Raw genomic sequence first — 26,122 nt, 5'->3', positions numbered from 1 at the left:
ACTTAATTGGCTATTTCAGATTTAAATATTTCTTTTCCCAGCCAACAGACATCCGTTTGGAAATGTTTTAAGTTAGTTCTGGGAGCTATAGAAGAAAGCTGGTATATAAATGTCAGGGTGTTATAATAATAAATTTATATTTAATTAAGAAAAATATCCTTCACCAGAAAAAAACTGTTAGAAAAGAGATTGAACTACACCATGAACTTTAATCCAAACCAGCTGGTCGGGCTAATATAATTTTTTGAAAGCCTCCGTTTTTGGAATGTCTCACTCCCTATTTTGTTCAGCCACCCCATGACTTCAGCAGATCTGTGTGTGGATACTGTCTCTGCCGATAGAGATCTTGTCCATCCGGGCCTCCTCATTGTGGGTAATTCTGGTCTGATTCCTTCCACAAACTATGTATGTAGCCAGCACAGCAGAAGCCTCTGTTTGAGTTTTGCAAGGTTTCAGAGACATCCATGCCAATCCAAACTGTGTGTTTACTTTCAATTTTTTTCATTTTAATTTTTAACTATTTTGGACTTGACAAATACCAACAAATTTGAACATTTCCATATGCAAAGAACAGAAAAGAGGTTGTTTCTTTTTTTAAAAGTGTCTTGTTTGTACAGAGTTGTGTGTATGTTGTCTCCCCGGTGAGATCATGAACTCCTTGAGGGCAGGAGCTGTCTTTTGTCTCTGTATCCCCAGCACTTAACACAGGGCCTGGCAGTTGCCTTGCTACCCCATGGTAGGCCCTTAATCCACATTTATTAAGTAACTGTATTTTTTTTAAACCTAGAAGCTCTGGATTTGGACTCTGACATTCCTGGAAATTTCATTCGGGGATTTCTTTCAGGAGGTGACTGAAACCTTCTATTTTAACTTTGCTTTCTAGTTTTAATAGTTTTTAATTTGTGATTTCTTGAACTATAATATCATGGTTTTCAGGGATTCTGACAACTTTTTACATTTTTTCTCCTTGACCTCTTTTACAGGTCACTGGTTTTGAGAGCAAATCTCTTACATTTGCATCTCTTTGTCCATTCTTTTGCTTTTGCTCTAATGGAGCCACTGATCTCTATTTGCTCCTTCCTACTTTTCAGGGAGTCTCTGTTTCGAGCTCTTCATTCTCCCTCTTGTTCATTCCATGAGGGCTCTTCCCTCATCATCATTTCGCTTTTCCTCTCTTGTTTTGCTTCTTATAGGAGCTTGTGAAGTCCCAGTGGTGGAGTATTCACCCGCAGACCCAGCTGACAGGTGTTGGCCTCTTCTGGGTTCACCGCTGGTGTGTCTTTTTTATTTTTAATTGAGTTATTTTGTTTTCAGTGTTTGACAATCGCTTCCATATATCTTAGATTTTTTTCCACTCCCTCCACCTCATTCCCCTCCCTCCACCTCATTCCCCTCTCCCTCCCCATTCCCTTCCTGAGATGGTATACAATCTTATATAGGTTCTACATGTACAGCATCTTATTTCTTAACACTATTTGGTGTGTTTTTTTCTTAGACTTGCTCATCACCTCCAGTCCTAGTTTCTGGTTTAGGACTTAGCTGGGTTCCACTCTCCCATGCCCAGACTCAGATGGGATGGCCCTTCCTCAATCTCCTGGATTCATCCCACTGCCTTCTCTTTCCTCTGGCATGTCTGCACTCAGAGCATGGCAAGGCTCAGGCCCACCTGACTTTCCAGGGTCAGATTGCTGCTATCTTCAGGGCCCTCTACAGCATGTCAGATTCATAGAAATTGAGAGTTGGAAAGAAATTCAGATGTTGGCTCTTTCAGTAGAAAAGGCATCTGCACCTTAACATACCTGACAAATGATTGTCCAGCCTCCCCTTGAAGACCTTCAAGGAGGGGGACCTGCCACCTCTTGAACCAGCCCACGCCATTTTGGGACAGATCAAAGCTTAAATTTGACTCCACAATTTCTACCCATGGTTCCTGGTCTTGTACTCTGAGTGACAAACAAAAGAAATTCAACCCCTCTCTTCAATGGAGAAGAAAATTTCATACGTCTGCTGAGTCTTTTTTTCTCCATGTTAAACATCCCCAATTCCTTCAGCCCAATCTCCTGTGTCATGAACTTAAGACCCTTCAAAATTCAAAATTCTGACTGCCTCTTTCTATACGCTCTCTGCTTATCAATAATCATCCCCCACTGTGGGGTGCAGAGGTGACCACGCTACTCCAAATGCAGTCAGAGAAGGGCAGGATTGTCACTGGGTCACTGAGGGGTTTGGTGACCATGTCATATTCTCTGACATTTAGCTCCCAGTCTAACTTCCCCCACGTGTTTCAGAACAACTGCCCCCCTTCCATCTTATGCTCACAAAACTGAATCGTTTGCACCCAAATGCTGTACATTAAATTGATCCCTGCTGAACTCCAGCTTCTGGGACAGGGCACAGTTCTCCAGATCCTGACTTTGTCCATCACAGCTCTGGGCCATCTGCAGATTCAATGAGCTGGCCATCTATACCTTTGTCCAAACTGTACAAATGATAAACAGTGCAGGTCAGCTAAATGCAGACCTCTGGGGTACTCCACTGAAGACCTCCTGCCATATTGATATTGAACCACTAACAGCTCCTCTGTGAATTGGTTTATCCAACCAGTGATGAGTCCACTGGACTGTATTCTTATCTAGGACATACTTCTTCTGTATAAGAGCAGCAGGCAAAATATTTTATCAGAAGCTTTACTAAGACCTATGCAAACTATATCCATAACATTCCCTTCATATGCTGGCTTTAAAATCCTGTTGAAAAAGGAATTGATAAGTTAGTCTGACACAACCTGTTCTTGTAATCACTGCCTTACTTTCTAGATGTTCCCCAGCCATATCCTTAATGAGACTACTAAGCCTTAACATATCTGCTAGTAGTAAAAAAAAAAAAATAGAGACTATGGAGGGCCAGTTCAAATTAAAGATTTTATGACTGGGAGTCTATAGTAAATCTTTTAAATAATTTATAGAAAGGATTTGAAATACTTCAATATCGTTTCTTTATGAGCTTGTGAGAGATTTTATTGAATGGAGTCACAGAATTAAATATTTAAAAGATCAGTTAGGTCATCTAGTCCTTTGCTCTGCCAGATGCCATATTGCTCCCTCTGCTTTCTGGAGATTATTTATTAAACTGTCTAAAGTAATCCCTATATAATTTTAAATGAAGGTCATGGAGCAATGCATCTTAATATTTTATAACTCAGATCCCTTACTTACATGGTACTCATTTCTAAGAAGCTCAGAATATTTGACTTTTTTTCCACTTGCCATTGGAGAATCAAGTCAACAAGCATATATTAAACGCCTACTATAAGGAAGGCATTGTGCTAAGTTCTGGGGATGCAAAGAAAGGTCAAAACAAAACTAAATAAAAAAATCTTTATTTCCAAGGAGCTGATGGACTAATGGAAGAAACAACATACAAATAACTATGTATGAACAAGACAGCAATAGGATAAACTGGAGATAATCAACAGAGGGAAGATACTAAGAGCAAGGGTGATTGGCAAATATTTCTCACAGATTGTAAGATTTTTAATGGAGACTTAAAGGAAGCCAGGGAAGCATCCTGAGGGCAGGAAATGTGTCTCTTTTTATCTGTATATGCCCAGTGATCCTATACTTAGTAAGCAATTAGTAAACTCTTGTTGATTGATGGATTGATTTGTTTCATTTATGTACATGCTGTTATACGTAATAGAATGTAAGCTTTTTGAGGACAGGGACTGTCTGCCTGTTTGTTTGTGCTTCCTTAGTACCTCTTACACTGACTGGCACATAGTAGGTGCAAAATAAAGGCTTGTTGATTGATAGCAATAGGACGAGTCACATAAATAATCATCTTTGCTACTGTGTTCCATCTTGCCCCTGATCCTATACTGACCTTCCTGTCCAACAACCCTAGGGCCAACAAGTGGCTTAGATTTATGGATCCTGAATAAACTCTGGCACCGGTCTAGGAGCACCTTTGAGTTTGCTTGAATTCCAATTCACAACCTTCCCTTCTACAGGAGGTGATTTCCCTCACCAGCACCAATTCAAGCTCTGAAGCCATTTCGCAATTCTATTCAACAAATGCCCACTACATATAAGGATTTATGCTTGGCACCGGGGATAAAATGATAAAAAATGGAACAGTCATCCAGTAAGTGTTCAAGGAAGGATTGGAACCCAGGTATTCTTGACTCTGGGACACTAGATGGTGCTGTAGTGGATAGAATGCTGGGCCTGGAATCAGCCAATCTCACCATCCTGAGCTCAAATTTGACCTCAGACCTTTACTAGCTGTGTGACCCTGGACTAATCACTCAACCCTATTACCTCAGTTTCCTCATCCGTAAAATGAGCTAGAGAAGAAAATGGCAAACCATTCTAGTACCTCTGCCAAGAAAACACCCAATGGGGTCACAAAGAGTTCAATATGACTGAGATGACTAAACAACAAGCTATCTATGGAATATATAGACAATAATTAACAGCTAAAAGGCAATAGAATTAAAAAGGGTTGGGGAAGGTTTCCAGTAAAAGATGGGATTTTAGTTGGGACTTAAAGGAAGCCAGGGGTGGAGGGAGAACATTGTAGGAGGGAGCTGAGGGTGTCTTGTTTCTGGGATGGCCAGAAGGCCGATGTTACTGCACGGAGGAATTGAGGGAAGAAGGTAAAAGAAGAGTGGAAAGGTCAGAGGGGACCATGTTACAAAGAACATTCCGTATTTGATCTTGGAGGCCATAGGGAGCCACTGGAGTTTACTGAGTAGGAGGTGAGCTGATAAGACCTGCACTTTAGGAAGATCCCTTTGGTGACTAAGCAGAGGATGGTCGGGAGAGCCTTGAGGCTAGCAGATCCCCCAGCAGTTACTGCAGCAGTGAAGGAGTGAGGTGATGAGGATCTACACTGCAGTGGAGGCAGGGGCAGAGATGCTGCAGAGGTGACAGGCCATGGTAACAGCTTGGACATGGTGGGGTGAGAGGTAGTGAGGAGACCAGGAGTCCTAGGTTGGGAACCCGAGGGATGAGAGGCTGGCATTGCCCTCCCAGGGGAGGAAAAATTTAGGGAAGTATAGAAAGATGCGAATATATATGCAGTAGTGTTTCTAACACCCTTACAGAACAAAAGCTGCATGTGGGTACAAAGACCCCCCCAAAATTCCCCAAACTATGCTCCCTTCCCCCTTAAAAAGATTCCCAAAGTGAATTTGGGAGCACAAGAGAGAAAAGGAAAGAAGCAGGATTGCACAGGCATTCCAGCCTCAGGGTCTGAGTGACAATGGCTCAAGACTTTCTCTGCTATGACTGGTGCAGTAGTTACACCAGTTCCAGAGCCCCAGGCCTGGCAGGTTTGGGGAACTGTAAAAACAGGTGAGATGGGGGGTGACAAACTCCCTCCTCCCACATTTCCTTGACCAATTGTTTGAAGCCCCTGACTTCTGAAAGAGGTCCTAGGCTTATAACTCCTGCCCTTTTGGAGAAAAGTGGAAATGTCATTGGAGGATACTCCCCCCGCCATTTTGAGAAATGGTTGGGAGAACTGGTGAAAGATGATTGGGCTGACCACTTTAAAGAATAACCATTTTTTTAAAAAATTATATTTATAGTTTTTGTTCTTATATTCTTTCCATTTCCAAGTATATCCCTCTATCCCACACAATTCAGAGAACTATCACTCTAACAAAAAAAGAAAAAAAGGAAGAAAAAATAAGTAGTTCAGGAAAACCACCCAACACATCAACTGAGTCTGAGAGTACATGCAATATTCCACATCCATGGTTTCCACACCTCTGCTAACAGGGCACAGAGTAGCTCTTAACAATGGTCTTATTCTTTGGTTTTGTGCAATAACGATGTGTGCAGATGTCATGAGGACTGCCAGTGGGATGAGAAGTAATAGAGAGACTTTGTCAGATTGAAGGGACTCTCCCAAGTGGCAGAATGGGGCTCTCAAACTGGGATCTCCATCATTTTACATTTTAGAGCAACAGAGAATCAGGGCCTCTGTGTGTGTGTGTCCTCTAGTGAGCAGCAGAGATGCTGCAGCCACTGTAAAAATCCCTGTACGTGTACTGGCTAGTTCAACACAGCCACTGGGTTGGTGATCTAAGACTGCTGCCACCTGGTGACTAAAATATACACTCCACTCCACTCCACTCCACACCTGGTTTAACTTATGAAGTAACAACCAACTAACTCCTCCATGGTTGTTGGAAGCAAAGAAAAGGGCCAGGTGTAAATAAGTACTTCAGCAATACCATAAGCCTGGCAGGCTTACCATCTGTCACATAAACCAAGTAGATACAAAGTGCTTTCATGGAGGGAAGAGCGCTAACCCCTTGGGGGTGAGGCAGGGAGAGGGTTGTAATTAAAGGTCTCCTGTGTGTGTTCATCTTTCGTTGCCAAAGAAGACCATGCCATCAGAGAAATGATGACATGACTTGCACTTGACTTTGTTTTGAGTGAGGGAGGGCTATGCAGGTCACCAGCCTCACTTTTCCTCCAGAGCCATCTGAATCCTAGTGACCAGATATTCATCAGGATGACTGGAGATGACCCAGGATGAGGCAATTGGGGTTAAGTGATTTGCCCAAGGTCACGCAGCTAGTGAGTGTTAAGTGTCTGCAGTGAGATTTGAACTCAGGTCCTCCTGACTCCTGCACAGGTGCTCTATTCACTGCACCACCTAGCTGCCCCAAAAGTCTCCTGTAGGAGAATCTTGAAGGAGGTAAACATTTCAAGAGGCTGAGATGAGGAGGAAAAGTGTTCCAGGATTGGAGGGAAAGTGCAAAGCAGAGATAGGGATGACATATCATATATAGCTAAGAGTGAGTCAGTATGTCCAGTCTTGGGAGGTGTATAGGGAAGTAATAAGAACTCAGTCAATGTGTGTCTATTACTGGAGCCCTTCCTGCAACGACCCCACAAGTGCTCATTGGGTCTTTGAAGGAAAACCTCTAGTGAGAAGAGCCTACCGTGTCCCCAGGCAGCACATGTCATTCATTGTTAGAGAGATTTTTCTCTATTTTGGCTGCTCTACTCAAATTCTCCTCTGATATCTCATATAATATAGAGCTTCATGAAGTCTCTGCTGGAAGGATGCAAACTGAGGATGGACAACCAGCCTGGTAGCCCAGCATATGTCTGTTTTCCAAAGATTTGCCAAGCTAAGGGCAATCATTGTGGGATTTTAGGATCATAGATCTTAGAGTTGGAAGGGATCTTAGAGGTCATCTAGTCTAAGTCCTTCATCATACAAATGAGGAAACTGAGGCACAGAGAGGCAGGTGATTTACCCAAGGTCATGCAGGTGGTGCCCTGCAGAGCACAAATTCCAGCCCAGGTCCATTGAACCAAGTCCAGTGATCTTCCTACATACCACGTAATCTCTCAAATGTTGGTCACCAGGTGATGAGAAAAATGACAACATTAATAACCAGTTACTGAACCAGGACTGTTTGTTCCCTTTTTCTACTATTAAAGGAATTATTAACCAATCAGAATTGATTGCCACCCTCAGAAAAACTCCCTCTTCCAAAGGCACACAAGCATTGAGTGGGTTCCATGATGGGTCTTTGGCATTCAATGGTTTCATTGACCCATTTTGTTAATTATTGCTAGCATGATTAATAAAATGATTAATTACCCAGAAATTATGTCTCTTGAACTTTTTTTATATGTCAAAATGGCAACTGAGGGTGGCAGGAGCAAAGAACAGAAAACAGTGAAAACTTCTACTAAAGTACAGATGGATTATATTTTTCATTGATAGATGGAGTACATACATCAGTGATATCACAGATCTTTGAAATATGAAGTAAAAAGACTTCTGACCAAAAATAATTGAAGGAAGTTTGACTATACCAACCAGAGAACAAAAAAAGGCAGTTATAATTAAACATTAAATTACATCACACTAATTCTAATATCTATGAGAAGCACTCAAAGAAGGAAGAGATCAGCGTAGACTGGAATAGTCAAGGAGGCTTTATGGAGCAGATGGGATTTGAGCTGGACCTTGAAGGATGGATAGAATTTGAAAGAGAGAAAGGAATACAGAAAGTGGCCACTTTAGTGTTGTCTCTCTCACCCTTGTAAATCTCAACTCCTTATACTCCTACATTCCCATGAATGAAGTCCTATCGTTTCCCTTGCCTACCATATATCTCCACCTGGCTGCAATGTGTTCAAAATCAAATTCATGATTATCTGCTCTGCAAAAAAATCTTCCTTCTCTTTCAAATTTCCTCATTTCAACTGATGACACCAAAATTTGTCTAGTTACTCGAGTTAAAATCTTGGAATTATCCTTGACTCTTCCTTCTCCCTCACTTCCCACATCCATTTTCAAATCCAATCAAGTTTCATTCTACAGTATCTCCCACATCCGTACTTTCCTGTTCAATCTCACTTGCCTGCAGCTTAGATAAAGTTAACTCTTGCCTAGACTGCTGTAAAGAGCCTCTAATTGATCTCTCTGCATCTAGGCATGTCCTTCTTCTACATGGGGTGTAGGGCATGTAAACCAGTACTTTTGGAATGATGGCTGCCAAGCCTTTTCGGGGGTCTTTTGACCTTTGTTGTCCACTTGTTCCACCTAACTCTCACCTGTAGCTCCAAGAAGCTGCAGCATGTGCAGTGGCCACACCCCAGTAAACCATTTCAGCAGACAGGCCAAACCAGGTTGAGGGCAAACAAGGGTTCTCAAACTCATTGGTGAGTTAGGGGGGTGTCTACCCCAAGCAGGTGAAGATTTCCTCTGGTGGAATGGGCCGATGAGAACAATTTGTTCCAACGGCCATAAAGGTAGATGAAGCAGGTGATGTGGAGTGCTTACAGCTTGGTTAGACACCAAAGATGCCGAGATCATTCATTGCATCCTGAACCATCGCCAGTTGTCTTGACTCTGTCCTGCCACTGCACTGTGATGACTCTGGAGGAGAGAGTGAGGCTGACGACTTCATGCAACTCTGCCTCAGTTAAATCCAATCAAAAGACATCACCCATACCATTCACTCTTATGCCTCAAAGTCCTGTGGCAACAGGCAAGTGATGAAGCAGCAAGTGTGGATACACTGGGAGCTGTAGTCACAACCCTGAACACAGGCGGCCCAGGGTTGTTTCTCACTGGAAGCCGCTGTGGGACTCAGCAGCCCCCAGGGTGTCTGAGCAGCCTTTTAAGGATTGCACTGCTCACCTCCTGGTGTGAGAAAGGGGGTTAGAAAAGGTGCCCTAAACATTGTCTGCTTACCCAGCCCTGGCCTGATTACCGCAGCAGGTGGGGAATCCCACTATGCAGTTGAAACACAAAAAAATGTACAAAATGTATAAAAACATCTGCAAAGATGATTCCACTCACCATCGGCACAGGCAACATGTGTACACTAACAGACAACACAAAATCCAGTAGACCTGAAAGAAGAACTGCTCTTGTTGCAAGAGAACTCAACAGGTATTGCATCCAAATAGCAGCCCTGAGTGAAACAAGGTTGGAAAATGAAGGCCAGCTTACTGAAGTTGGAGCTGGATACACCTTTTTCTGGAGTGGGCGCAATGAAGGGGAGTGCCATGAAGCTGGTGTGGGTTTTGCAATCAAAACTAATCTAATCAGCAAGCTGATATGCCTGCCAAAAGGAGTAAATGACAGACTTATGACAATGCGATCGCCACTTGCAGGAAAACGCCATGCCACCATGATCAGTGCCTACGCTCCCACCATGACAAACCCTGATGAAGTCAAAGAAAAATTTTATGAAGACCTAGAGACCTATATCATCAATGAGCCAAAAGAGGATAAGCTTATAATTCTGGGTGACTTTAATGCTAGAGTAGGCTCGGACTGCCAGACTTGGCAGGGAGTCCTAGGGAGGAATGGAGCTGGAAACAGCAACAGCAATGGTCACTTACTGCTGAAGACCTTCTCATCACCAACACTGTCTTCCATTTACCTAAACACAATAAAACTTCATGGATGCACCTTCACAGCAAACATTGGCATCTAATAGACTATGTGATTGTAAGGAGAAAAGATAGACAAGATGTGAGAATGACAAAGGTGTGGTGCAGAGTGCTGGACTGGTCATAGACTTAATCTTTCCAAGCTAAATATTAGCATTCATCAACAGTGCCACCCCCAAGGCAAAATGACTACCAGAAGAATTAATGTCAACAAATTAGAGCTCTTCTCTGAGCGTGAACAGTTTGTTGCTAAGTTGGAGGGAAAGTTGAGTCAACACACAGTTGGCAACAGTGGAGCAGAAAAGGAGTAGGCAGCTTTCATAGATTTGGTGTACAGCACTGCATTTGCTCACCTGGGTCAGAACACTCGCAAACACCAAGAGTGGTTTGATGAAAATGATGGGAAAATTCAGAAGCTGCTGAATGAAAAACAAGAACTCCACGGGATTTACCAGTAGGATAGTTCATCCATCTCTAAGCATTTAAAGGAGCATTTAATTCCATCAAAAGCAAAGTACAAGCAAAGTTTAGAGAGATGCAGGAGTCCTGGCTCAGTAAGAAGGCAGATGAAATTCAAATTCAGTTTTATGCTGATAGTAACAATCCAAAGCACTTTTATGGTTCTCTGAAAGCTATTTATGGACCAAAAACTTATGGTGCATCACAACTACTCAGTGCTGATGGAGCTACATTGATTGGTGATAAGGACATGATCCTAGAGAGATGGGCTGAACATTTCCATAGTGTTCTCAACCAGACCATCATCAATCAGTGCTGAGGCCATTGACCATTTACCTCAGTTTGAAGTCAATCCCTCCTTAGCTAAACTTCCAACTGAAGAAGAGGTTTTGAGGGCCATTAGGCTCCTTTCATGTGGCAAAGCATCTGGTGCTGATTCTACTCTAGCTGAGATTAGGGGGACCATTGCTTGTACAAAAGCTGACTGAAATTTTCCAGGTTATGTGGCAAACTGAGGTTATCCCCCAGGAGTTCAAGGGTGCCTCCACTGTTCATCTCTATAAAGGTAAAGGGAATAGATTGTCCTGTAAGAATCACAAGGGAATCTCTCTCTTAGTCATTGCTCGCAAAATTCTTGCTAAGTCCTCCTTAATAGCCTGATCCTTCACCTTGAAGATGGTCATACCTGAAATCCAATATGGCTTCAGAAAGGGCCAAGGAACAGATGATACGGTGTTTACTGTCCGACAACTCCAGGAGAAATGCCAGGAGTAGAACAGAGGTCTGTACATGTTTGTAAATCTGACCAAGGCCTTTCATACTGTTAGTCGTGAGGGCTTATGGAAAATTATGTCAAAATTTGGTTGCCTGTCTCCCAACCCAGACTGGGCCAGCCTGGATCTGGGTGCCCTGATGTGCATAGAGCGTTCAGGAATCCATCAGCATGTGGGGGCCCACCTGTCTCAAGTGCTTTCCCTTGATCTGGATGACTCGCCTTTTGAGCTGTTGGCAGTGATGACTGCCATGGGCAATGCTTTGGCCAACAGTGTCTGGGAAGGGACCCTGGACGGCCATGCCAAGCTGGGGCCTGAGGCTTGCAGGGAGGAGAAGGAACACTAGATCAGGGCCAAATATGAACAGAAGCTGTTCCTGCCCCCCTGCCAAGCTTATGCCTCTGGGGCAGCAGCTACTTCAGGCTGTGGTGGAGGATGACCTGCCACTGCTGGTGATGCTCCTGGCCCATGGCTCCAAGGAAGAGGTGAATGAGACCTATGGGGATGGGGATGGTTGCACAGCCCTGCATCTCTCCAGTGTTATGGCTAACATTGTCTTCACACAGCTGCTTCTCTGGTACGGGGTGGATGTGAGGAACCGGGATGCTCAGGGCCTGACTCCACTGGCCTACACCTACCGAGTTGGCAGCCAGGAGTGTGTGGACATCCTGCTGCAGCACAGTTGCCCTAGGGAGGGCAGTGGCCTGACCCCGACCCCTGGTTGTAGCACCTCCATTGAGCTGCACTCCTCCTGTGAGGCCTGGGAAGTATGGGGGTTCCAAGGAGACCCCAGGACCTGGGGCTCACATCCCTCCTCCTGCAGGAAAGGGGGAGAGAGGTGTAGACAAAGGGAGCCACAGAGAGGAAGAAATAGGAGGTAGAGAGAATGAGTTAAGAACAGAGGACAAAGGAAGGGAGGGATTGGGGCTGAAACTCATCCCAGGGCCCTGTACCATAGGAAAAAATGAACTGTTCAGTCTAGTGCCTTAGAGATGCCAGTGAAAAGGGACAGGCGCTTTGGAGGCACCTGAGGGGAGGCGAGAGCAGGACCTGTCCCCTTCTCTCATCTCCTGTCCTTAAACTTCACCCCAAAGTTTCATTCAAGTTTTGTTCCCCAAACCACCACTACGTTAACCTGGAGATGAGGTGTGGAAAGTGGAAACGGCCTGGTGCAGAGCACTAGATGAAGAACTTGAGGAGATGGGCAAAGGGATCCGTGAGCCCTGTGTAAAATCTGAAAATTGGAATATTTGTTTGTGTACATATATGTGTTGCAAGACCAATAAATCAGACTGTGTGTGTTTGTCCCCTCCCAAAAAAAATTTGGTTGCCTGGAGAAGTTCATCAATATTGTACGTCAATTTCATGATGGCATGTTTGCCCGAGTTCTGGATAATGGACAAAGCTCTCGTGCCTTCCCAGTCACCAATGGAGTGAAACAGGGCTGTGGGCTGGCTTCCATGCTTTTTAGCATGATGTTTTCAGTCATGTTGACAAATGCTTTCAGTGAGGATGAACAGGGCATCAAGGTCAACTACCATATTGATGGTAAGTTCTTCAATTTGAAAAGGCTACAAGCCAAGACCAAAGTGGAGGGAGTGTTGGTGCATGACTTTCTGTTTGCAGATGATTGTGCACTCAATGCAGCCTCTGAAGCTGAGATGCAGCAAAGTACGGATCAATTCTCTGCTGTCTGTGCTCATTTTGGCCTAATAATTAACACCAAAAAAAACAGGTGCTCCATCAGCCACCACCACACCACTCACATGTGGAACCATCAGTTACAACAAATGGAGAAGTTTTGAATGCTGTGGATAAGTTCACTTACCTTGGTAGTGTACTTTCCAGGGACGTACACATTGACAATAAGGTTGATGCACATATTGCCAGAACTAGCTCAGTGTTTGGGAGGCTCCGAAGAGAAGTTTGGGAGAGAAAAGATTTTAGACTGACTACCAAACTGAAGCTCTACAGAGCTGTTGTGCTGACCTCATTGTTGTATGCTTGTGAAACATGGACAGTCTACCAGCATCATGCCAGGAAACTGAATCACTTCCATTTGAACTGTCTTAGGGAAGATTCTGAGGCTCACCTGGCAGGAAAAGGTACCAGACATTTAGGTCCTTGCTCGAACTGAACTGTCAAGCATTCAAACTATGCTTCAGACAGCACAACTCCAGTGCGCTGGCCATGTTGTTCGAATGCAAAATGTATGCTTGCCAAAAAGACTATTTTATGAAGAACTCACATGGGGCAGGTGATCACATGGTGGTCAGAAGAAGTGATACAAGGACACTCTCAAGAACTTTGAATTTGACTGTGCAACATGGGAGACACTGGCACAGGACCACTTAGCATGGAATGCCCACATTAGAAAGGGTGCTGTGTTCTTTGAGCAAAGCAGAATTGAGATAGCACAAAGTAAATGGAGGATGTGCAAATCTGGGATATCCACCCCAAATATTCACATGGACTATGTGTGCCCAACCTGTGGTAGAGCATTCCAAGCTCATATTGGTCTGATCAGCCACAGTCAGACACACTGAAATTTCACTTTATCATGGTGATGTCATTTTGGTCCTCTTTGAAGACGATGGACAACAAACAAACAACCACTTTCCACATACCCTTCCTACTCCTGCAAAATCATAGAATGAGTCTTGGATGTAGCCTCAAAGGCTACCTAGATCCCTCTTCAACACCCCTGCTGAGTATTCATCCAACCTATGTTTGAAAAATTCTTGGAAGAAATTCTTCATTACCCAAGGCAACTCATTCAACTTTTGTAAAGTTTTGATTGCAAGGAAGTTTTTCCTAGCATTGAGCTGAAATCTGTCTCTCCTCCCCATCTATTCATTGTTCCTCATTCTGCCTTCAGAGGCCAAGCAGAATAAGTTTGATCCCTTTTCCATATAAGAGTCTTTCCAATATTAGAAGACAGTTATCATGTTCTCCCTAAGCCTTCTCTTTTCCAAACTAACCATCCCCAATTCCTTAACTGATGATCATATGACATAATTTGCAGTCCCTTCACCAGCCTGATCTCCCTTTTTCTTGACATGCTGAGCAATGTCCCTCCTAAGATGGAGCACACAAAACTGGATGAGGTTTTAACTGCAATGTCATTCTGTTGACAGACAGTGAATGTGCAGTCCACTAAAATTCCAGGAGTACTTATTTGATACAGTCCATTTGCTGAGGTTTGGGTCCTGGAGACGCCAAAATACCGACACACCGGGTCCTGCTCAAATGAATTCGACACAAGCCTTCTTACAGCTAAAGAAAAACAAAGTTTATTAAAAATTCACCATAGTAGGTTGAATCTTAAGGAACCTAAGCATTTGAAATGCTTGTATTCACAAGTGGGCCAGATAGAATCTCAGCTAGACAGTCATAGCTGGATTGAATCTGAGTGCCTTCATGGAGGCGAGATGGAACTTGAATACAGAAAAAGACTGAGGGAAGAATTCAGGTGTGGCCAAGCAGTCTCAGGTCCCAGGTATGGTCTTGAAAGGGGCGGTCAGCCTGGAATGTAGATGAAACCCAGGGAGGATCCTGATGGGAATGACCCATAGTCCAGACAATCCACAATCCGGGCTGGGTGACTTGGACCTCAAGTAGTGGCCAGTAATAGGATCAAAGTGAGGAATATGAAGAGAATGCTAAATCAAATCAGGAGAATCCAAGGAGCCCCCAAGGCCAGGCTTTCCAGAGTCCTTCAGACAAATGGAACCAAAACCCTCCCAGGTCCATGGGACAAAGGTCTCAGCTTGGGCTCGTACCCCATCACATTGTTCTACTCTGTAGAAATCACTTTGGACTCTCATTGCCCAGCTATGTGTCAAATGCAAATTTGAGAAAAATGACATCTATAGTTTCATCACTGATAAAAAAAAATATTAAGCACTACTGGGCCAAGGACAGATCCCTAAAGTGATCCCACTAGAGATCTCCTTTCAAGCTGATCTTAACCTATCAATGATTTCTCCCTGAACCTGATCATTCACCAGGTCCAAATCCACCTAGCTAGTCCTCCTATTTCCAACTTGTACAGAAGAGATTGTGAGAGAGTTTATCAAATCCTTCAGGGAAATCTAGTTATATGCTACATAAGCATTCTTCAGAATTACCAATCTAGTAATCAATCCCACCAAAAAAAGAAAATGAGGTTAATCTGGCATAACTAGTTCTTGATGAAATCATACTGATTCCTAACTATCTTTGCTTCTCTTTCCAAATGCTCACAACTCATCCCTTTAATAATAAATACATTTTAGGAATTTAAATCAAGTTCACTGACTGGTAGCTGCAATCTCTCCCCTTTTTTGAAAATAGGAACATGACCATGCTTCAGTCCTCTGAGACGTCCTCATTTCTTCCTAATCTTGCAAAGATTACTGACAGGAGATCAGTGTTTGTGTCATCAAGTTTTTATGTGCCCAGATGTGCAGTTTGTCTTAGTTCTTTAGTAGCTCCCCAACCCATCCTGCCTTTTTTTGTTTCTCACTGGGATAATTTCTGTTTACATCTTCAGAATTTCATCCTTGAGAGCTCCTCCCCTCTCCTGAATAAAAACGTTTAGAGGAACCATAGGATCCCATCTGTCTTTCCTCTGAACCCTTTAAAACATGCTTTTGCCCAATACAATGGGTGCATATTAGAAGATGTTTGTCCCTCCCCTCCTTCTAGATCCCAAATTCTAACACAGAATGATCACTTACCCCCAAGGTGTGAATTATTCAGCAGCCTTCTTGCCCAGAACCAGGTCTCTAATGATAATCACTCTTGCCATTTCCTTTATCTTTGGAAAAATGAAACCATCATTAAGACAAATCAGGATTTCATTAGTTGTTCTGTTTTCAGCAAGTAGAGCTACAAGAGACATCTAGATCACTGAAGTCCCCCTCCCTACTACATCATGCTTCTATACCAAAAAAAGTAGCCATAAGACTCTACAAGGAACCCAGGATAAAAGCCTAAGGAAAACTTCTTGACTAATCTTACAAAAAGGAGAATGGATCTGCCAGCATCCAGGAGCTGTGAATCACCCCTTTGCCACACATGTTCTCTAAGCTGAAGCACATTTCCCTCCGGACTCTGTGTGTACTAATGGGAGAATGTGTCCTAGACTTTGGAGGGATGTTTTTGTGTCAGCTCTTCTGACTACTACTCCTTTCTAAAAGCTAATTAAAGTCTGGCTGACTAAGATCAACTGATAATTAGGGGAAAGCACACACTGGTTGAGGCTTGTAAGTAATAATAGCATTAGAAAAACAAACCCTGAACTCCTCAGGGGTTACCGTTATGACCCTGAAGGGAGATATAGTAGCCATGTTCTGAGTTCCTAATTTGTCCATGCAAGCGGGATTTGGGATAATAACTTTAGAGTATGTACATTTTGAACTTCCCACTTTTTCTCTGTAATAGCTCACTTAGATTTTGTTTAGCAGTTAGCAGATTCCTGACAAGCCCTACTGCAAACGAAATTCTCCACTGTCTTCTAAGAGCCTCAAGCAGAAATCTCACAGCAAATCAGCAAGGCTTTATGAAATGAACCTATGAATTAAATCTAATTACTCTCCTCACCTCCTGGTGACTACCACTTCCCTGGCTTCAAAAACCTTCCTCCTTCAAAGTAATCTTCCTAATACATTGATCTAATCTTACCACTCCCTTGTCCAAAGTCTTATCAAATAAAATACAAACCTCTTAGTCTGACATTTAGGTTCCCTCATAAAAAGTCTGCCTGAAACCTAACCAGTTGATCTTTTTATCAGTTCATCCCTAAAACACACTGCTAGTCTAAAGTAGTCTCTTCATCTATAAAATGAGCAGGTTATACTATAACAGAGGTATATCAAACAGTGGGCCTAAACCTGATTAAAATGTAATTGGAACCAAATTAGCAAAATAAATAAAAAATACAATAGAACATGGATTATGCTAATGTGATTTTCTAAGGGGCTCCATTTCAGTTTGAGTTTTGACACTTTTGAACTGTATAACCCATATAAAGTCCCTTCTAGCTCTAAATATATGATCCAATTTAATCTGATAATGGACCAGATATGATCATTATAACTGAACTCCACCGTCGTATCAATTTGACTTAGTCTGAGAGTCAATGAGTCAACAAGCATGTATTAAGCTCTTACTATATACAGCATGATGCTGACACTAGGATGTAATGGCAATAACAGTGCCCTCTGGGAGCTTCCTTTCTGAAGAAGGAGACTTAATAGCTAGGTAGTAGATGGACAGTTATCTTGGATGGTAAGGCCTCCTGAAGGTGAGATTTAAGCTGAATCTTGAAGGAAGCCAAGGAATCCCCAAGAAGGAGGGATCATTCTGGGATTGGAGGACCCTCAATCCAAAGGCATAAGTACAAGAAATGTAATTTGGTATGCCACGTTACTTTTTTTAAAAAAAGTTGTATAACCACTTGATGGTTGACTGCAAATAATGCCACAAGTCTCTACATTCTAGCTCTGAAGATGGGCCTTAATCTTCTAACAGATCTTCTACCAACACATCAGTGAACCTGATGGCTCCTCCCAGGTCATCAAGCCCTACAACTGGCCAGGCATGGTGCCCATGGATGGCACATCTTCTTCTCTTTCTTCTAGTGGATGAGTAGGGTATTATCAAGCTCCTCCTTTCCCTGTCCCACCCTCATCAAATTAAGGTTAAAACCAGACAATTCTTGGGCTAGAGAAGGTAAAACTTAAGGAGATGTTCTCTCTATCCAAGTACTTGAAAGGTAATCACATGGGAGATTATATACGCTTTATTCAACCAGGTATAAAACTAAGAACAGGCAATGTTGTGAAGATACAAATTGAGGCTTGATATAAGGAAAACCTTTCCAATAATTAGATATCCAAAATAAAATAGGCAGTCTTGGGAGATTGCCCTTCACTGGAAGTCTTGCGAAGTCGTTAACCATGGGATCAGAAGACTAGGCCCATCAATAATAACCAATAGATAAATGGCTAACTTAGGCATGTGCTAATAAATTGTACTAGAGGGAGAATCAGGATATAGTTGGAGGGGACCCAAAAACCTGAAGAAATAAAGCGCTTTGCTCCCATCTCTGAGATAAGTAAGCCCCATCATCCCTGTTTTGCAGGTGAAAAAATTGCGCCTCAGAAGGGTTAAATGACGAGCCCCAGGTCCCACGCGTGTTTCAAGTGGGTCGCCCTTTACGAGGCGGGGTCGTGATCCAGGGCTGGGCCAGACTCGGCTCCTGTCTTTCCACTTTCCCTTTCAGCGGCGCCAGTGAAATGTACAAAGGACCTGGCGTCCCAAGGTCCTGGGCCAGGATAACTCTGCCCGGGGCTGTCCCGAGGGGAGAGGGGGAGGGGGGAGGGGAGAGGGGGAGGGGAGAAGAAGCGGAAGGGGGGAGGGGAGAAGTGGAAGGGGGGAGGGGAGAAGTGGAAAGGGGGAGGGGAGAAGTGGAAGGGGGGAGGGGAGAAGTGGAAAGGGGGAGGGGAGAAGTGGAAGGGGGGAGGGGAGAAGTGGAAAGGGGGAGGGGAGAAGTGGAAGGGGGCAGGGGAGAAGTGGAAAGGGGGAGGGGAGAAGTGGAAGGGGGGAGGGGAGAAGTGGAAAGGGGGAGGGGAGAAGTGGAAGGGGGGAGGGGAGAAGTGGAAGGGGGGAGGGGAGAAGTGGAAGGGGGGAGGGGAGAGGAGAGGGAAGGGAGGGCCCAGTGGCCCCCAAGGTGCCAGGCAAGATGACGGGGGAGGGCCGGACTTTGGACTCGCCCCTCGGGCACGCCCTAGTTACTGCTACTGCTTGACTCTAGGCACGTCACTTCCTCTCTCTAGGCCTCAGTGTGCCCACCTGTCAAATGGGGGGGAACAGGGTCCTGAGGGCCCCTGAAACGCCTTGTAGCTTGGCATCGATGAGCCGCTGGGCCTGCGTCTAAGAAGCCACTTTCCCTCCCTAAGCCTCATTTTCCCCATCTGTAAAATGAGAAGGGGGGGGTGGCGCGCTGATGACGTCTGGCCTTGTCCAGCTCGCGGCCGACAGCCAGGGCAGGGGAAGGGTAGGGGATGGGGGACCTGCAGACGATTAAACCGTGACCGCCGCCGCCTCGCGTACTCGCCGAGAATCTGCGGCTGCGCGGTGAACGCGCGCCGCCTGCCCCGCCCCCACCGCGATACAGCGGTAGCGAATCAGCGAGGACCTTCTTCTCGGCCTCTCCTCTAGGCCACGCCCCCACGCTTCCCAGAGTCCTGGCAACGGCGGCGCCTGTGGGCTGGGGCCCAGGCCGGGCGGCGGGAGATGCCTTGCGGAGCAGGGCCGGCGCCATGCTCAAGGCTAAGATTCTGTTCGTGGGGCCTTGTGAGGTGGGTGCGGCCTGCGCGCTGGGCAGCTCCCCCGCCCCCCCGAGCCTCAGTGCGCTCCCTTGGGAGATGGAGGCAGTGGGGGGGTCTCGGGGGTCTGAGGGAGGGGTCACAGAGGGGCTCCGGGCCGCGGCGGCGAGGGCAGACTGAGGACCCCAGGCCCGGGGCCTTGGGAGCCGCGCCATCCGGCCCGGCCCGTGACAGACGTGGAAACTGAGGCTCCGGAGGGGCAGCGGACGGCGGGCCAGGGTCGGAGCCGAAGGACACCCCCACACCCCGCGCTCCGGGAGCCGGGGTGCAGTTAGGGTATATGCGGGGAAACTGAGGCCGGGGCGGAAGCCCTCAGAACGAGGACCCTTCGTCGGGGTCCGAAACTTTAAAAAAATAGTGTTCCTAGTTCAGAACCATCCGTTCCCTTTGTGGTTCTGCTAAGAGAGGTCCAAAGCCACCCGCGACCCACAGGAGGAGAGTGGGGGCCGCTCGCTAAGTCACGGGATCCCCGATCTCGGGCCAACGGGTGGTGGAGGCTGACCCCCTTACCGGGCAGCCTCGCCCAAACAGGGGCGGTGCCCCCAGCTTCCACCGACCACGGACCGACGTCCCCCCCAGGACCCCGTGACTAGAGCCCCAGAGGTTCCTCCTGCTGCTGGGAGCTGGGAGGAAGCTTGGGGAGCACGGATCCCTCTTTGGGAACGTGTTGGACCGCCTTGGGGTTCTGTGAACCAAGTCCAAATGCTCTCCCCCGCACAGAGCGGCAAGACCGTCCTGGCCAACTTCCTGACCGAGTCCTCTGACATCACCGAGTACAACCCGACCCAAGGGGTGAGGTGAGTCCTGAGCCCCGGCTGGGCTGGGTTCTGAAGATGCTCCTCACCCCCTGTTGTGGCGGGGCGTTGGGGAGGCACGAGACCATCACCCCTCTGAAAGACATTTGTGTTTGTAGGATCCTGGAATTTGAGAACCCCCAAGTGACCAGCAACACCAAAGGCACAGGGTGTGAGTTTGAGCTGTGGGATTGTGGAGGAGACACAAAGTAAGTGCTGAACAGCTTTCTTCCAATGGAAGGGAGAGAGAGAGTATGTGTGTGTGTGTGTGTGTGTGTCCCTGTCTTCCTTCTATTCATGTCCCACTCTTTGGGACCCCATCTGCAGTTTTCTTGGCAAAGATACTGGAGTGGTTTACCATTTCCTTCTCTGGCTCATTTTATAGATGAGGCAAATGACTTGGTCACTTGAGGGTCACTCAGCTGGTAAGTGTCTCAGGCTGAATTTGAACTCATGAAGATGAGTCTTCCTGATTCCAAGTCAAGTATTCTACCCACTGTGCCACCTAAGTGCCCTTGTGTATGTGTGTGTGTTCATACAGATGCTCATAAAAATGGCCTTCTCCAAATGGGGTGTGCCCATTAGCCTTTATGGGCCAAGATCAAGCATATTCATCAGCAAACAGATGAGACATGATAAGAAGTACCCCCTCCCTGACAGAGCTCTTTTCCTTCCCTGCAGGTTTGAATCATGCTGGCCTGCCCTCATGAAAGACTCTCATGGAGTGGTGATCATCTTTAATGCTGACATCCCCAGCCACCTGAAGGAGATTGAAATGTGGCATTCTTGCTTTGTGCAGCAGCAGCTGTTACAAGACAATCAGTGTCTCCTGATTGCGCACCACAAGCCAGGCTCTGGAGGGGACAAGGGCAACTTGTCTCTGGGTAAGGAGACCAATAATGCTCATTTGAAATAGATTTTTAGTTCTTTTGGCATATTTTCTCAGTAATCCCTTTTTTTTTTTTCAGAGCTTCTCTCAGCGCTTTAAATGTTAACCACTTGTATGTCTGTCACGCTGACCCGGATCTGATTCTCCCAGTCTTGTTCTCTTTGTAGTCTTTATTAACCATGGTTTCTTTGCTATCTATCTAAAAATATGTCACTTGAACCTAATCAACATATCTATCGTAACATTTAAAGACCACCTCATCCAACCCAATTATATAGATGTGAAAACTGAGACCCAGAGAGACTCACATCATCTTGACAGACAATCCAGAAGTACAAAAAGGCAGTTCAACACTATCCTTACCACTGATTGAGTACTGCCTGTATGTAGGGAATTTCATGCAAGGCACCATCTTGTTAGACACACTAAGGTATCAATTTACTTGAAGAATTGGACATATCACAAACAGGTAGACAGCAACAGAGATAAAAGGTGAGTGATCAGACCTGAGGTTTCACCGGTTTAAGGAAATCCAAGTTGGCAAACTGTCTCCCAGAGTTGCTTGGAGTTTGCCCAGGGTCACACAGCTTGCACATCTAAGAGGCCAGACAGGAGCTCCCATCTTCCTGGTGCTGCCCACCGCCCAACAGAGATAAAAAGGAGAAAAAAAAGAACCCTAAAATGAAGAGCATTTAATTACTGTCCTAATGAAATTCATTATAACTTTAGGCATGATAGTTGAAACTGGTCCTGTTTCCTGAACATCCTATGCGATGAAAAGTGTCTCTTTAGGTTCCATTCTGCCTCCAAAGTTTTGTTTTTTTCATTTCTTAAGTAAATCTAACGAACTTTTGTTCATTGGTTGAACATAAGTAATATAACATTTGGCATTTCCTTTCAGTCTCCTGTCTTCACTGTGGCAAGGTCAGCTAAGCTAATTTTTTATAAAAGCTTATTTAGAAAGTCATTTATCTCAAGAGAAAGCTCCAGTTAGCCATGTGACTTATGTATTACTGAAGCGGTACTGTACAATAATTGTTTGAAAAATTGCCATCTTGCTTTTATCTCTTGCTCCTTGGACAGCTAGGTGGCAAATTGAGCACTGGACTTGGAATCAGGAAGGCTCATCTTTATGAGTTCAGATTCAGCCTCAGACACTTCCCAGCTGTGTGACCCTGAGCAAGTCCCTTAACCCTGCTTGCATCAGTTTCCTCATTTGTAAACTGAGCTGGAGAAGGGAATGGCAAATGACTTCAGTGTCTCTGCCAAGAAAACCCCACATGGGGCCATGAAGAATCAGATGTGACTCAAAAATGACTGAACAGAAATTGCTCGTTGTAAAGGCCTGAATTATCTACTCAAAATAAATTGAAAACCAATCTATAAATATTTATTAGGTACCTACTGTGTGCCAGGCACAAAATATATTTTAAAGAATATATCAAAGGAAATGAGATCTGTAGTTGGTAAGGTCTTCCTTACCACCAGGTAATGGGCTGGAAGTGGAGATGTAAAGCCCTTGGTGCTCTTAAATATTCCATTTTGGAACATTAGAAAATACCAGAGATTGGTTCTCTGAGTGCCACATATGGGACCAAGAGCTTCAGTGGATCCCTGCCCTACCTCCTCAGTGGTTTCTCTGCTCCAAACCATGCCCCATTCTGGTCCAGCATCCTCAAGGGCACATCTGAGCAGATCCCTCCTTCAGTAGATTCCAGTGGCTCCCTGTCACCATCAGCATGAAAACCACTGCCCTGCTCAGCTTTTAAAGCCCTTCACCACAGGGTGAAGCCTCTATTTCCATCCTAATGGTATTTGGTTACCCTTCTTGTACTCTCTGCTTCTCACACATGGGGTGCTCTGTCTCCCATCACTGAGCCTCGGCACTGGCAGTACCTCCTTCCTGGAACACGCTCCCTCCCCTCAGTTCTGAATCCCTGGTTTCCTTGGAGACACTCAACCCCCCACTCTTACTGTCCTCCCTCCTCTACTAGTTTGTGCTTATTTGTATCTGTGTATTTATGTACTTGTGTGTGTCCTTATCTCCTCCATTAGAGTAGGGACTTTCACTCTGTGTGCCAAGCATACAGTGTCTGGCACATAGTGGGCTCTTTAATAATGATTGATACGCTTCCATTCTTCGATAATTGCTTTGAAGCTCTGTGCGTAATTACACCCTCCTGTGTCCCTGTATAGCTGCACCATTGAACAAACTGAAATTGGTACACTCCAACCTGGAGGAGGAACCTGAGGAGATCCGGATGGAATTCATCAAGTACCTGAAAAGTATCGTCAGCTCAGTGTCTGAGAGCAGAGATCGGGAAGAGATGTCCATCATCACCTAACTTTGGAGCTGTTCCGTATTCACACACCTGCCTTCATCTTGGGTGCCTCTCACCCACATCGGGTCTGAAATCTCTTTGAAGGCCCCGATCACGCGAGATCTGCCAAGAGGTGGCAGCTTCTCTGCTAGAGGAAGGTCCCTGTTGGCCAGTGATTCTCTGGATACCGACTCTGCTTTTATGGTTTCAAGAACCCCGTTGGTGAATTTGTCTGCTTCGGATATTGTCAGAAACCTGTAAAACCAGGCCCAGTTTTGTTTGTTCACTTTGGTTTCTTTTGAAAATGTTATTACTATTGCCCAGGGGTCAGTCTGTCCCTCTAGACAGTTATTGTTGGTGTATATCAGATGTGTTGTCTTCTCAATAATAATCGTAATGGAATGTTTATTTTTATGTGAAGTTCTATAATGTTAGGAAAACTATGCTAAATTAATTGGGGGCTTAAAGGCCAGTTTGTATAAATAGACTTTCATAAACAGGGCATTTTCATCCATATCAGACTTGTGTATTCAGATAAAAGGGATGTTATGTTTTCGCATCACCTAATTTGTAAAAAATGCTAAAGAATTAATATTCAAAGGATATAAAGGCATGTGGCTTTCAATTCATTGAATAAGCAGTTTTATTTTCATAGTTTTTGAGATGGATTTTCATTTTTTCCCTACTGCCTTTATAATTATTTTAAATTTTGTCATATGTAACCAGTCAGAAATAAACTTTCAATACCTATAACTTGAAACTATAATTCAACTCATTGTGTATGTGTGTATGTATATATGTATAGAGAGACATATATATAAATATATACATATAAACAGACACATGTACATTTATATATCTCCTATATATGCATTTTGAAATGAAAATAGAAAAGAAGAATGAGTGTCTGTCAGCCTCAGTTTCCTTATCAGTAAAATCAGGATCCTAGTAACATATCACAGGGTATTTGTGAAGGTCAGATGAGAATATATGTGTGTGTGTATTATATATATATATATATCACGTTGCAAAACTGAAAAATGTCACATAAATGTTAATTATCATTGATAAATGTGAAGACAGCCAATCAAATAGTAAGTACCTCCTATGTGCCAGGCATATATTTTATCCTTAAAATTCAGTTGAGATGGTGATGTGGGAAATCACATCTCTACCACCAACTGTGTCCTTAGGTCCCTTCTTTTCAGACCCATATTCTGTCTCCCTGACAATGCCATCACCACCACCTCAGATTCTAGATCTCCTCTTCCTCCCCAAAGTGTCCCTAATCCTTGGCTGTTTATATTTGGTCCTTCCATATCCCCTACATATACATGGCTGCCATGTTCCATTGCTCATAGCTCTGGGACATGTATAACTTTTCCCATCTCTCCATTCCCTCTGCCTTCACCCAAGTGAAGGCCCTCGTTGGCCCCGTATTCATTTATTCAAAAAGCATTTTTGAGTATCTACTCTGAACACCCTCAGCCCCAAAGATAAAATAAGGCACATGGTCCCTTTCCTCAGAGAATTTCACTGTTGAAGTAACTTACTCTCTGACTCAAATTATAACTAGTACTTCCACATTTTCTATTCTTTAAAGTCCAGACCTTTCAGAGGAATTCAGAGCCCTCTGAAATTTGGCCCTGATGCTCCTTTCTAGCTTTGCTTCCCACTACACTCCTTCACATGCCCTTTAAACTGAAGCCCTTTCCTGTCTCCACACCTTTTCTGCTGCTTAGAACGCCCTTTCCCTAAATCTCCACTGTCCAGTGCATTTTTCGTGGCCCATCTCAAATGTCTCCACCTTCATGAAGCCTTCCATGTGTGGCAGGTGAAAGATGAAATGACTAAGGAAACAGGTTTGAGCTTCTAAGCATTTCAATTTGTTAAACAATGCGTGCCGATTGCTCAGCAGATCAGGACCAGTAGTCTCTCTCAGCTTAGGGCTGGACCCCAAATACAGGGAGACCAATTTTTATACATTAAAAGCAAGACCAACTAGTTAAAAAGAAATAATACAACATTAGGTAATCTGATTTCTAATTGGAGGAAAGATTAAGGACTTCCAAGTTGGGAGGGGGGGAGGAAATAGGTATAATTCCCTGTAATAAGATAAAAGAAGTGTCCCAGGCCCCCCAAGTGTCTGTAAACAATGGAAGGAACATGGAAACAATAACTGATCAGAACGGGACCAGTTTTTAGATAAAGCCTATGAGTTGTTTGAGATGTTTGATTATGAGAAAACTCCTTGCATTACCCTGAATCTGACTGGTTTCGGGTCAGCATAACCTATATCCTCAGTTAAGGGTCTCTAAACAACAGATGGAGGTGGCCCAGCTTCCCAGCCATCCAGGGCTGGGTTCAAACAATGTAATACGGTTTTCTCTCAATTTCCACAACTGACTAAAGTTTTCTCACAAGGTAGAAGTTGAACTAAACTCATAAATGAGTCACTAGATGGAGTCAGTGTGGTTCACTCAATTGTCACCATTAGCACTTGCTGTCCTAATTCTCCTCAATCCCTATGATTCCCTCATGTGATCGTTGGCTAAGAGAAATCTGCC

At 44.6% G+C, this 26,122-nt stretch overlaps 2 protein-coding genes and 1 pseudogene across 3 annotated transcripts in view; 2 read left to right on the top strand and 1 right to left on the bottom strand.

Annotated features, from left to right (window-relative positions):
- COL26A1 (collagen type XXVI alpha 1 chain) overlaps positions 1-19,282 on the bottom strand; it is a 324,033-nt gene extending 304,751 nt beyond the window's left edge. The window contains exons 1-2 of the mRNA XM_072640359.1: positions 19,016-19,282; positions 15,898-15,977 (exon numbers count right to left, since the gene is read on the bottom strand). The gene's annotated coding sequence lies outside the window, so the exon portion shown is untranslated. The remainder of the gene's footprint in view (positions 1-15,897; positions 15,978-19,015) is intronic.
- LOC140522623 (arf-GAP with GTPase, ANK repeat and PH domain-containing protein 3 pseudogene) lies at positions 11,253-17,809 on the top strand (annotated as a pseudogene).
- A 14-nt stretch (positions 19,283-19,296) lies between the features above and the next one.
- On the top strand, positions 19,297-24,315 carry IFT22 (intraflagellar transport 22). 2 transcript variants are annotated; one of them, XM_072640361.1, is made up of 5 exons: positions 19,297-19,524; positions 20,272-20,348; positions 20,465-20,554; positions 21,027-21,229; positions 23,431-24,315. In XM_072640361.1, the coding sequence occupies exons 1-5, from the start codon at positions 19,486-19,488 to the stop codon at positions 23,577-23,579; spliced, it is 558 nt and encodes a 185-aa protein (XP_072496462.1). In that variant the 5' UTR covers positions 19,297-19,485; the 3' UTR covers positions 23,580-24,315. The 2 variants fall into 2 exon arrangements, with proteins under 2 accessions (XP_072496462.1, XP_072496463.1); XM_072640362.1 differs by lacking the exon at positions 19,297-19,524 and adding an exon at positions 19,574-19,827.
- The last annotated feature ends 1,807 nt before the right edge of the window (positions 24,316-26,122 follow it).

The sequence above is a fragment of the Notamacropus eugenii genome, chromosome 2 (assembly GCF_028372415.1).
Source record: "Notamacropus eugenii isolate mMacEug1 chromosome 2, mMacEug1.pri_v2, whole genome shotgun sequence".
NCBI classification, from domain to species: Eukaryota; Metazoa; Chordata; class Mammalia; order Diprotodontia; family Macropodidae; genus Notamacropus; species Notamacropus eugenii.
This window is presented reverse-complemented; position numbering and strand designations above follow the sequence as displayed.

What these genes read in the sequence shown, in the direction of transcription:
- IFT22 (XM_072640361.1), top strand. Translation starts at nt 19,486, where the DNA reads ATGCTCAAGGCTAAGATTCTGTTCGTGGGGCCTTGTGAG. An exon ending in GATTGTGGAGGAGACACAAA is followed by an intron (nt 20,555 to 21,026) that starts GTAAGTGCTGAA and finishes CCTTCCCTGCAG; the next exon opens with GTTTGAATCATGCTGGCCTG. An exon ending in CAAGGGCAACTTGTCTCTGG is followed by an intron (nt 21,230 to 23,430) that starts GTAAGGAGACCA and finishes GTCCCTGTATAG; the next exon opens with CTGCACCATTGAACAAACTG.